This window comes from Rhinatrema bivittatum, chromosome 3, assembly GCF_901001135.1.
Source record: "Rhinatrema bivittatum chromosome 3, aRhiBiv1.1, whole genome shotgun sequence".
NCBI lineage: Eukaryota > Metazoa > Chordata > Amphibia > Gymnophiona > Rhinatrematidae > Rhinatrema > Rhinatrema bivittatum.
In genome coordinates, this window is record NC_042617.1 from 215,266,523 (window position 1) to 215,279,968 (window position 13,446).

Below are 13,446 nucleotides of genomic sequence, written 5' to 3' on the forward strand. Positions count from 1 at the left end.
AGCAACAGTATTCCACATTCACAATATTAACCTAGTAGCACAAACACAAAAGAAGTCAGCTATCTTGAAGGGGCTGCCTTCTCTTTTTACTCATGATTAGTCCAAAGCTTTTCGCTCCTAGAAGTCTAGGGCCTTCCTTTGCTCTTCTCTCAGCCACATTATATCCCAGGCCAGATGAGAAAGGGAACTCTAGACACAGGCTATCTTAAGGTGAACCGTGTTCAGATACCTAAGTCCTATTCTTAAGGTGTTCCTGGGTTCCTGGATATATACCCCGTCTGAGATGGGAGTAATGTGTTCTCACATATTTGTGCAAGTAATAAGATGGGCTTCCAAATTTTCCTATAATTGTAATGCTTTCAAAGCATAAGCAGGTAGTCCTGAAAATACAGCATTACAATAATGAAGGAAAGGAATCTGTTGGAGCCTGTACAACTCTACAGAACTCAGAAGGATAAAGCAGGGACTTTAGACCATGAACAACTCTTAGCTTAAAGAACCCTGATTTAATGATGGGTTTGATTTGATGTTGAAAAGAAGAATGAGGGGTAAGGAAATGGACTGAAAAAAAATGTTAATGTAGCCCGTTGTTACGGGCTTAACGGCTAGTTAGATATAAATAAAGACTCAAGGCTCTGTGGGCTCAATAGAGGCTAATTCCACTTTGAGATGGAAACCTAAAGGAGCAGGAGGAATCTACTAGGGCAAAACCAAAACCTCCAGGAACAAATTGCCAGCTTGATAGTTGTAGTGTCGTTTGAGAATGCTTGGTTGCTGCAGGTCCAATCATTTCTAGCACCTAGTATCTGGCTTTGGAATGTAACCCCTTTTTTAGAAGTAATTACTCCTTCCAGGCAACATAACTAATTTATATCTCCAGGGGCTGCTCCGGCTAGCAGATTACTCCCATGCTTGACTCTTAATCCCTGGGGGGAATTCTTTTTATGGAAGTAAGCTCTCGCTTGTGGCCCAGACAAATGTTATGTTGCCCCCAGTGTGTGTGTATACTGTAGGTGCTTCTCATGAGGTGAGGCTGTAATGAATAGACAGGATCAGGTTCTGGGTGTTAAATAAAATTTTATTTATTTATTTAACATTTTTTTATATACCGATAGCCGCTTACACATCATACCGGTTTACATGGAACAATATGGTTCTCAGAAGACTCAAACCGCTGCTAACGACTATAAACTTTCGTTCAGTGCTACAAGCATTGATTTTTGCAAGCACAGACTACTGGAATACCTTACTACTAGGTCTATCATACACATCACTTAGACCATTACAAATTCTACAAAACACTGCGGCAAGAATTTTGACAGGAAAAAGTAAAAAAAAGACCACATCACAGAAACCCTAGCCGAGTTACACTGGCTCCCAATTGAACAAAGAGTTCAATACAAAACACTTTGCACCACACATAAATTAATACACAATGAAAAAGCAGAGTGGCTCAACACAGCCCTCCGTGTTCACGTACCAAACAGAAATCTAAGATCAGCTAACAAAGTACTTCTTACAATTCCATCAGTCAAAACAGCAAGACTCACACAAGTAAGAGAAAGAGCTCTATCGCTGGCAGGACCCATACTATGGAACACCATGCCTTTAGAATTAAGGTTACAAAGCGACAACAAATCCTTTCGAAAAAACCTAAAAACCTGGTTATTTAAGAAGGCCTATCAAAGAGATTAGGTGAATAGTGAAGCCGGTGAAGTGCGAGATATGAACAATAGCAAGACGCGTGTAGCTGTATTTTATTTATTTTTTATATTACTTTGTCTGATCATCTATCACTATAAGGCAAAGTGACACGGATAAAATTAGCATTGCTTTTAATTCCGAAAAAAAAAAACACTGTACAGTGTCTTATCACGCTACATTTATCTTATTTTAAAAAACTATGTACAGGACCGATATGGCACTTGTGTAAAGTAACGTTTCAGCATCATTATTTGTTTGTGCCTATTGTAAACCGTTGTGACGGAAACTACTAAACGAGGGTATAGAAAAGACTTAAATAAAATAATAAAAATAAAATATGGAAGGCCACAAAAAGGGGCGTATCTTTTACATAGAACACAGAACTGTGATAAACAAAATAAACATCAAATGGTAACTTTGGTTAAACATTTAAACAAGGGAGATAATAAATATATATACAGCTTATATAAGTAGGAATAGCATATTTACATTGCGAATAATAAAATTTTACTGATTAGTAATCATAAACCAAGTCCATTGTCCAGAAGTGTGAATTTGCATCTGGCTGATGGTATTTTAATGATTTTCCTCTGTACGTAGGTGTCCTTTATTCAGACCTCTGGGTAGAGCCCTTGCAGCTTTCTGGGAATCCTAGTGGAGGGGTCCCCAGCTTTACTGCAAAAATCCTATCTTAGTTCATCTTCTTCCTCAGACTCCCAACCCGTCCTGGTCGCTTGGTTTTTTGAGATCCAGTTGGGATCTCCTGATCTTGTTCTTCCATCCTTTGTTTATTGATAATTCTAGGGGACTTCTCTTGGGGAAAAGTCAGTGAGCTCTGGCTAGTTCTCAGACTGCAATCCCAGTGGGGAAGGGGGGGTCCTCCTCACTCTGTTCAAGTCCAAAAAATACTTAAAAAATTAAACTGGATACATCTTCTGCTTTCACTGTCCCTTGCAGCAGGATCCATCACTGGGGCTTGCCCACCTGGAGCTTAGAATAGGCTCACAGATCTTTGGTCCCCTGGTGAGAGCCCTTTCGACTGAAAAGGGTATCAGAGATAAAAATCTCTCTCTCTGTAAAATAGTAAGAAAAGGACCCACTGGCAGGGAGTGCACGATGAGGTGTCTCTTCTAAAAGAAACTCCATTTGCATGAAGCTGGGAGGCCTCACCATAGTGTAAAACTGAAACATCCTTATCCTTATTCTTCAACTGCTTCCTCAAACTGATCCTAATGTGTGTTAAAATGGCTGGGCTAAATACAGTTCAGGCATCCAATCCAGATCCTCCAGATGGATGGGGGAGGGACTGAGGGGGTATGGATGGGTCCTTAGTAGAGTGTTCTAATACAGGGTGGCCAGCTGTTCCAGGTCATATTATTGGTAAAATGCTTAAAGAATGTTCCGATTTCCTTGGTTGTTGTTATTTTTTTTCTTAAGATGTAAAACATCCAAGACAAATGAGACAAAAATCTCTTTTTCATTTTCTAATCAAACCTGAATTACATTTAGCTTCCAGGTCTCGTGTTCAGGGGGAAAAGTGTTTTGAACTGGGGGCTGCCCAATTCAGGACTGGGGCTTTACTCACAGAGCCACAGAGAGGTTCAGAAAAAGCCAACTCTGCCATACAGCTAGCTGGTCATATGGCCCTGCCCCTGAGGATCCAGATTGGTCCTCAGGGGACTCAAAAGGAGTGCTGGGAAACCTCCCAGTTATTCATGGTGGCCAGAACAGAATTTGGGATCCTGGAGGAGACTATGAGTTTACCAAGCAATGTGTTAGTGTTAATGTTATTCTGAAGTGGATAGACTGTCTACAAATTGTGTTGTATTGTCAGTCAAAGGATTCTGCAGTACTGAGACTCGGACACAGGGGTAGAATGAGGTAACAGCCTAAGGCGGCAAAATTTTAGGGTTGTAGAAATGCTCCTCTGGCTACTGCCTCACCTTGGCACATGCCCAGCCCTGCAGTATTCCTATCCACTCCTGCCAATTGCCAAAAAGTGAAAGTTGGCTCCATGTGCCACTGGCAGAGCCCAATCTGCCGGCAGCAGAAAAAAAAAAAGAAAAAGAAAATTCATGTGCTGCTGGCAGGGCCCAACGAGTGCTTTTTGTCATCTGGGCGCCTGCACATGCACAGCTTTTCCTTGCCTTGAGCTGCCCCTGCCTGGACTGTATCTTTGACTGAGTATAAATCTATTTCCTACCAGTGAATGCCTGCTTTTTATGTTAAATAAATAAAACCACTTCCAACTGTATTCCTGTGTCCGTGTGCTGCAGGAGCCATTGGGCTTGTAAGCTTGTTTCTAGTAGAAGCATATGAGATTTACACTCACTAAAATTTCTCAGGGCTTTCAGACTTTGCTTTATCTGCAAAAAAATAACAAGCACCACTAGATGAATTTGAGACACTCAATTTCAAATAGTCACCTATTTGACTATTGAAATACTTGTATTGTGTGGCAGGAGATGTTGAAATATTTGCCATTCCAGTTTACAAATTATAACTTATGTATTATTTTCTTTTTTGTAGTTTTTTGTCTCTCCAAAACTGGCTGCATTTGTTTTGAGTGTTGTGCCGCCCCTTGCCATTGTTGCTGTAGTTTATGGACGATACCTGCGTAAACTTACCAGACTGACCCAGGATGCCCTTGCGGAGGCCACACAGGTAATCAATCTTGTGAAGATCCCTCTAGGATATGAGATTTTCCAGTGTGGAATTGCAGTGGTATTGTGGAGAGAAGTGAGTTTTTCCCTTCAAAAAATTCAGTGTTCTTTGAAATTAAAGCCTGTCTTTCATTTGATGGCCTTGCTTTGTAAAATGTTTACAGATCGATTTAGAGTTTTGTTTTCTAGCTCCACTTTGTGCATTAGATGTAAACTCAGTATTGACCTCCTTAAGAAAATGTGTTACAGGTTACCTACTAGTGTAAAGAGACAGAGAAGGTGGGAAGATGTTGGCTTGCTGATTTATATGAAATATACTGGAACATGACTTCTCAGTAAGAAGGGTACTTGCCAGGTTCTTATGGCCTGGATTGGCCACTGTTGGAAACAAGATGCTGGGCTTGATGGACCCTTGGTCTGACCCAGCATGGCATGTTATGTTCTTAAGAGTAGGCCAGGTATGCACTTTAAATTAGGAGATCATACACCTGTCTAATATAATCTTGCCTAATATAATCTTGCCAATAACTGTGTAACCCCTTCTTGGTTTAAAGGTCCCTATTACAGGGATCACAGCAGAAGTACCTGGGGCCACTGTCTCCCGGATATATCTTTCCTCTCATTTGCACCATCCAAAACACTACAGTAAGCCACCAAGGGAGCCAGGGTTCAACCAGCAAGGAGGAGGACATGCCCTAAGCTCCTGGGGCTAAATACCTGGTACAGTCACAACCAAACAGACTCTCTCCAATATGTACTCAGATAGGCAGATCTCACAGTTCAGTCTGGCTCTTGAGGTATAAATGAGCAGGCAGAGGCTTGGAGTGGTATGCAACAAAAATAGTTTTACTGTAACTTAAAAATAAAGTCCAGCAAGAGTTGTAAAATCATCAAAAGAAAAAAACAGGATAGCATCTCCAAGTACTACAGTCTCTATCCAGGCTCAGCTTCTGAATCAGTGTCCTAATGGTCAAGTCTCTCCCCAGTGAAGAGAGAAAAAACTTTCTTCAAAAGTAAGGCAGGATGCTGGTGGTGGAAAAAACACCCCCCCCCCCCTTTCAAAACAAGATGATAAAGAATCTTCTGCAAAAATTAAGGTCGTTTTCTCTTTATAGGTCACTACAGTTCCCACTTTTGCTGGATGCAAGGTAAAGTAGCACCCTGGGCAAATGCAGACCCACCTGGATTGGCGGCAGGGCAAACAGCACCCAGTCCTGTCTCTTCAGGCAGGGGGTTCCATCCTGAACTGGGAGCAGGTCAAAAAACCAAACCAGCTCTCAAAAGTCAAAATCCTCCAAACTCTCCTAGTGTATCCCACTGGTGCAGACCAGGGGGCCTACTGGGATTTACACAGGACAGCAGCTTCCACTTCCAATAAAAATCTATCTCCATCCACACCTTCCTTGTGCTCTACCCAGCTTATAAAGGGGAGCTCAGCCAATCCCAAAACGGGGGAATAGCTAGCCAGCTGGGGAAGACCTAAAAATGGATTAAATGGACAATTTTCTCAGTGGAAAAGAGTAAACAGTGGAGTGCCTCAGGGATCTGTACTTGGACAGGTGCTTTTCAATATATATATAAATGATCTGGAAAGGAATACGACGAGTGAGGTTATCAAATTTGCAGATGATACAAAATTAATCAGAGTAGTTAAATCACAAGCGGACGGTGGTACATTACAGGAGGATCTTGCAAGACTGGAAGATTGGGCATCCAAATGGCAGATGAAATTTAATGTGGACAAGTGCAAGGTATTACATAGAGGGAAAAATAACCCTTGCTGTAGTTACACGATGTTAGGTTCCATATTAGGAGCTACCACCCAGGAAAAAGATCTAGGCATCATAGTCGATAATACTTTAAAATCGTCAGCTCAGTGTGCTGCAGCAGTAAAAAAAAAGCAAACAGAATGTTAGGAATTATTAGGAAGGGAATGGTTAATAAAACGGAAAATGTCATAATGCCTCTATATCGCTCCATGGTGAGACCGCACCTTGAATACTGTGCACAATTCTGGTCGCCGCATCTCAAAAAGGATATAGTTGTGATGGAGAAGGTACAGAGAAGGGTGACCAAAATGATAAAGGGTATGGAACAGCTCCCCTATGAGGAAAGGCTGAAGAGGTTAGGGCTGTTCAGCTTGGAGAAGAGATGGCTGAGGGGAGATATGATAGAGACATATGAAATCATGAGAGGTCTAGAACGGGTAAATGTGAATCGGTTATTTACTCTTTTGGATAATAGAAGGACTAGGTGGCACTCCATAAAGTTAGCATATGGCACATTTAAAACTAATCAGAGAAAGTTCTTTTTCACTCAACGCACAATTAAACTCTGGAATTTGTTGCCAGGGGATGTGATTAGTGCAGTTAGTGTAGCTGGGTTCAAAAAAGGATTGGATAAGTTCTTGGAGGAGAAGTCCATTACCTGCTATTAATTAAGTTGACTTAGAAAATAGCCACTGGTATTACTAGCAACAGTAACATGGGATAGACTTAGTTTTTGGGAACTTGCCAGGTTCTTATGGCCTGGATTGGAGACAGGATGCTAGGCTTGATGGACCCTTGGTCTGACCCAGTATGGCATGTTCTTATGTCATTAAAAAAAAACCCTCCTGCATTTCTTCGGTTTATGGAGCCATTCACTAAACCACTGACCCCATGACACTAGGAGTGGGCTTCTGCATGAACAACGCATTTCATTTTTTGTACTTTGGAAGGCTGTCAACCCTGTACTGCTTGATCTACTCTGGTTGCAGCAACACTGACTGGTCATGAACTGACGAAATGAGGATATCCTCTCCTGGGGTGACCATTGTTTCCAGAACTGCCTATGTCCTATATACCCCCCATACAACTCTGTACATCAGACCTCCCAGCTCCTTCGGGCGGCTCCATGCCCTATTCATCCTTTGCAGACATCGTCATTAAGAAACAGACTGAGATTTTCCCACCTCATCACCCATACGATTGCACCATCAATTTATTGCTGGGTAAAACATCACCTCGAGATAGTGTACTCTCTATCCATCCAACGGAAACAATGTCTGAGTATGTCAGGGAGAATATGGGTGACTTTAGTAGGCCATCCATCTCCCCGGCAGAGACCGGTATCTTCTTTGTGGACAAGAAGGGATGGATCCTTACACCCCTGTATCGACTACCGGGGGTTCAACACCATCACCATAAAAAACAAATACCCTCTGCCCTTGATATTGGAACTGTTTGATCAGCTGCAAGGTGCTTCCATCTTTACCAAGTTGGATCTTTGGGGAGCATCTCATCCACATATGGGAAGACAACAAATGGAAAACTGCCTTTAACATTCATGATGGTCATTACGAGTACCTCGTGATGCCATTCGGCCTATGCAGTGCTCCAGTGGTTTTTCAGAACTTTGTTAACGACATATTCAGGGACTGTGTCAATTTATCTAGACAATATTTTGTTCATCTCATCCAACCTTCAGTCACACCGCTGTCACATCAAGATGGGACTTTTGATATGCCTTTGCCTACCATGCATATACCTCTGCTTTCGACGATTTGGATCTTCCATCGCTGCAGCCATACCCAAGATGCCTGAACTGAAAATTATGGTCAATTCTTCATCTGTAGTGCAAGATCAAGTAACTACTATCCGTCAGCGTTTAATGATGGACAGTACTCTAACAGCTAAGAAGCTATTCCTTATACACCAAATTAGAAAAATGCATGTTTGAGCATCTGGAGCTCCTGTTCCTTGGGTATATCATATGAACACAGGGCCTGTGATTGAATCCCTCCAAGTTGTCAGCTGTTATGGATTGGCCCCAGCTGGTCGGCTTCAAGGAAATCTAGTGCTTCTTAAGCTTCGCCAGTTATTACAGACAGTTCATCCACCATTACTCGACTATTATTACTCCTATCATCGCCCTTACCAAAAAGGAGGCTAATTCCAAGGATTGGCCACGCAAGCCTTTGCCCTCCTGAAATCTGCCTTCCTCTCCGCACCAGTATTGCAAAGATCTGACACCACATGACCATTTTACCTGCAAGTCAATGCTTCCTCTGTGGGCACAGGTACCATCCTCTCGCAATCCGCTCATACTGGTAAGATCTTACACTGTGCCATCTATTCAAAAAAATTCTCCTTAGCTGAAAGAAATTACAGCATCAGCAATTGGGAGCAACTCGCTATCAAACTCGATTTGGAGGAGTGGCGTCATCTATGAGAAGGTGCCTTGCATTCCTTTACCATCTTCACTGACCATAAGAACCTTTTATACCTTCAGTCTTCCAGAACATTCAACTCACGTCAAGTGAGGTAGTCCTTGTTTTTTGTCAGGTTTAATTTCTGGCAAACCTATTGACCATCAGACAAAAACATTAAAGCGGACCCTTGGTCTAGATCTTTCAACCCCCATAGACATCTCCATGGACCCCCAGTATCTCATCGAAATGGCTAAAATTATCATGGTCACCCCTATGGTACTAGCTGGAATCCCTCTAGGAAAGATGTTTGTGCCCAAGACTCATTGAAATGGGCCCATGATTTTAAACTGGCCAGTCACCAAAGTGACCACAAGACCTTAGACCTTATCTCTTGCAACTACTGGTGGCCTAGCTTAGCCAAGGAAGTGCATGAATATGTATCTGCCTGCACCAATTGTGCACAAAACAAGATCTTTCAACTGTGACTGCTGAGTCGCCTCCACCCTCTACCAATACTCCTGAAACCCTGGACCCATATATTTATGGATTTCATTACTGACCTGCCACCCTCCTGTGGGTACACCATTATCTTGTATGTGGACCGATTTTTCCCAGATGGCCTATTTCATTCCTCTGGCTGCCTTACTTACAGCCTTAATCCTTGCCATACATGTCCAACACATATCTCGTTTGCATGGGCTTCCTGAATACATTGTCAGTGACTGGGGTCACAATTCAGTTTGAGGTTCTGTTAAGCCCTGTTTAAGAAGATGGCTGTGACCTTAAATTTCTCATCTGGTTATCATCCCCAATCCAGTGGGCTATCAGAGAGGGTTACTCAGATCCTGGAGAACTTCCTAAGAGCCTATATAGCTAGGTAGGATAATGGGATTCAACTGCTTCCATAGGCCAAGTTTTGTTATAACAGTGGAGTCAGCTAATCTTCTGGGTTCTTTCCATTTTTCATTGTGTATGGCAGACACTTTAAGATATCGATATCCCTCTAGCTGACTACAGAGTCTCCAGTAGCAGGGCAGCTGTAGTCCAGTTTGCAAGAGATCTGACAGAATGCTCACTCTCCTTAGGAAAGCAGTTTATCGGTACAAAAAATATGTGGACTGAAGGCATGGGTTTACGCTTCAGTTTACCCCAGGAGGTAAGCTTTGACTCAGCATCACGATTATCCAGCTCAAAATACCCTTTGTCAAATTTGCTTAAAGATCTCTCAAACGCCCACCAAATTATTAGGCAACTGAACCCTGGGTTCTACAAACTCAAGACTCCCCCTCTCTCTGTATCTCTAATTCCTTCAACGTATCTCTCCATAAGCCGCTGGTTCTCAACATTTACTCTAGGAAAACTTCTGCTCCCTCTCCAGTCTCATCCGTTCTGGACACAAAATTTGTGGTCAAAGAAATAATTGACTTCAAGATGTGAGAAACAAACTTTATTACCTAATCGATTGAAAGGGCTATGGTCCCGAGGAAAAGTTATGGGAACCAGTGGAGAACCTTAATACCCCAAGGCTGATTGAGAGATTTCATCACCTATTCCTCCATCAGCAGAAGAAAAGGAGTGTCGGGGGGGGGGGGGAGGGGAAGGGGGGGTACTGTAACATGCCACCAACCATGGTTTGTATCCTGTACCTCATGGCCCCGGGCCCAGCACGGTGTCCTGTGATCCTGTGATGTGGGGTGGAGGAGTAACCTAGTGGTTAGAGCAGTGGGCTATGAACCAGGAGACCAGGGTTCGAGTCCTGCTGTCACTCCTTGTGACCTTGGGCAAGTCACTTTACTCTCCATTGCCTCAGGTACAAACTTAGATTGTAAGCCCTCTGGGGATAGGGAAATACCTACAGTACCTGAATGTAATCCACTTTGAAGCACTGAAAAAAGTGTAAAAAGCGGAATATAAATAAATAAAAATAAATTAAATAAATAAAATCCGTTGGGGGTTTCTCTTCAACATAAAAGGAGGCTCAATCCTCTGGACCGGCACCTGAGCAACAGATTCTCTTCCCTTGTTCCTGTGATAGTAATTGTTCCAGTTTCTGTTTCCTGGTTTTGATGCTTGCCTGACCTCGACTCTACTTCTGTTTGCCGCCTGCCCTGACTCTTACCTGACCTCCACCTCTGCATGAACTCCACCTGCCTCATCCACGCCTCCTGACCTTGCTTCTGCTTCACCTTTCGGTATGGTGCCTTGGCCTGCCAGTCAGCACACTCTGGATCCACCCCCAAGCCCTTGACATTACCTCAGCAGTGTTAGATCAAAAGTCAAGCATTCAGGGTTCTAGCATAGTTCCTGGTACTTTGAGTCAGGATTTTTAATCCCCTCATCTGGGAAACACCCTGTGGCCTGAATTCCTACTCTAGGTAGACCAGGTCAGATAGTTGGATCTGGTTCTTTAAAGTGTTCTGGGGTTCTAGTCTATACACTCCTACACTTATTCCCCCCTCCCTCCAGCTCTCAATCTTCTTAGGTTGTGTACCTGCCCCTACTAGGGATACTTCCAGGGAAAGAAAACCGGCATTCCTGTTTTCCCTTCCCTCTCTATTCTAGACCTGTCCCTTTCTTCTTCTAAAGGAGGGTAGAGTCGGGGTGTGAACCTCTAAGCCAGGGACTGACTTCTCCTTATCTGTACATGCCCTGGGAAAACTTAGGGAAACCAATTTTTGGTTGGGTCCATCAAATTTTCAGGATTACCCTCTCCCACTTATTCTGGGAAATTAATTAAGGGTTCCTAGGGTGCCCACAGTTCCTCATTTGTCTTAAGCCTATCTACTGTAGCCTCTGGATACCTGTAATACCCAACCTTTTTTTGGCATCATTGCCATCAGGGTTTGGGTATCTTGGTATCCCTCATATATTAATCTGGGATCCCCCGCAGGAAGATCGACAGAAATTACTATTTTTCATGTATAGAATCAGTTGATCCAATGTTAAGCTGGACCCAAAATTCCCAAAGTCTGGGAAATTGTGTCTAAGAATGATAGAATATGAGAGCCACAGAAGTAGTCCCACTTCAAGGTTGGCCTGTCCAATGGGTGTCTTCGCCGAGATCTGTTGGTAAGGTGCTACCATTGGTCTCTGTGAATGTAAGCTAGAGTCACCATATGTTCATAGTCAGTTTGGATTTGCTTCAATAGCTCCCTCCAGATGAGGGTTTTTACATTCCCGGAATCAATCAGGGCCTGAGTAGAGACTCCCATCTAGTTCACTTGGGACCACAAGAGTACTAAGGCCAGGGCGAGGAATATCAAGTGTTACAAATGTAATTGTCAGTAAGTTTCTCCGAGGACAAGTCCTCACATATGGATGACATCATTGGATGGAGCCCTGGTCTGGAACTTTGATCTCAAAGTTTCTAGAACTTTCAAACATGCCCTATTGAGCATGTGGCAGCTGTAGTCATCAACTTGCTCCCTAGGCAGAGTCCCTCAGTTTCTTTTTTTTTTCTGCGGAGCCATGTGGTCGCAGGAGTTATGTGTGTCATAGTATTTGGCTTTGCTGTCTCCTTACAGTTTTTGTAAATTATTTTTTCTAGAGCTGCAGCTGTTTTTCTTTCCTTTCTCTTATGGTATTCTTTCCTTTTTCCTCTTCTTTTCACTGTGGCCTTAGTTGCTGTGCAGTCTGGCAGAGTCTATTATTATCCCTTATTAAATGAATTCTGCAACTGCAGTTTAGTATCTGTGTCCTCTCCTTGCTCTTTCTGTTTTTTGTACCTTTGTCAGGTGCTGGCAGGACTGACTGAATGCAGTCTGTGTTACCTGTAGTAAGACTCCCATTAACGCCGACATCCCTCCTCGACACCGGTTCCCGATCCGGCGCGGCACTGCGTGAATCGTGGGCTGACTCCGCCCCCTTTTTACGTCGGCTGCCAGCGGAAGTCCCTGCTAGCGCGGGAAATTCAGCCTATTTAAAGGGAAGCTCTCCAGCACCGCACTGCTTCGGCCACAAGTTGCTTGTGTGGGAACTCTGTTGGATTGCTGATTTTCTGCCTCCTGATCTACCCGGACTGTCTTGGATTCGTTGTCTGCTGCCTGCCTTTGGATTTGTTGCCCTGTTCTCTTGTCTGCTGCCTGCCCAGACCCGGACTGCTATTGGATTTGTTGCCTGCTGCCTGCCTTTGGATTTGTTGCCCTGGTTCTCTTGTCTGCTGCCTGCCCAGACCCAGACTGTTATTGGATTCGCTATCTTCTGCCTGCCTGCAGATTCTGCTGCCTTGGTGCTGTGGTCTGCTGCCTGTACCGATCCGGACTGTTCCTCGCATTCCAGAATCTCTACAAGACAAGGTAGGCGGTCTTCTATTTTGGTTCCACTAACTAGTATGTAACAGTCTGTCTGTGATCTGTTATGGGCAGGAGTTCCATGTTGTTTCACTGATTGATCGGCATCGATAGAGGTTCAAATTATGAAGAGATTGAGGGCCACACCATTCTTGTGCAGGAGAGATCATCTTCCCCACATTCAAAGGAACTAGTCTCCACGGGCAGCAGCCCTGGACGATGTAGCCTCCACTCCTGCTTGCCTGTGATGGCAGTGCAGTCTTCTTGAGAGAGAGGGGAGCAAGATCCTGGGCAAGCAGCTTGCTGCTGTACCTTTGATGCCATGTCCAATAACTGTTGCCCCCTGTACATTTGTGACCTGCGCACCGTTGATCTGACGCACTGATGTGAGGACCGCATTGGGAATCAGGACTTCCATTGAGCGCCATGGTCACCCTGGATGCCGTCGAGGTTCTGGGGTACCCTCGATGCCATCAAAGTGACTGATAGCCCGCAATGCCGTAAGGACCTTCTGTGCCATAGGCATCACCTTGATGCACCAGTCATTTTGTGCCTTGGGTCTCGATATGGCAGAGTAGTGGCACTGACTACTAGTGTC

At 43.8% G+C, this 13,446-nt stretch overlaps 1 protein-coding gene across 1 annotated transcript in view; it reads left to right on the forward strand.

The window, feature by feature from the left end:
- ABCB10 (ATP binding cassette subfamily B member 10) overlaps positions 1–13,446 on the forward strand; it is a 244,031-nt gene that overhangs the window by 69,304 nt on the left and 161,281 nt on the right. Inside the window, 1 exon segment of the mRNA XM_029594183.1 lies at positions 4,234–4,368. Coding sequence (XP_029450043.1) covers positions 4,234–4,368 — 135 coding nt within the window.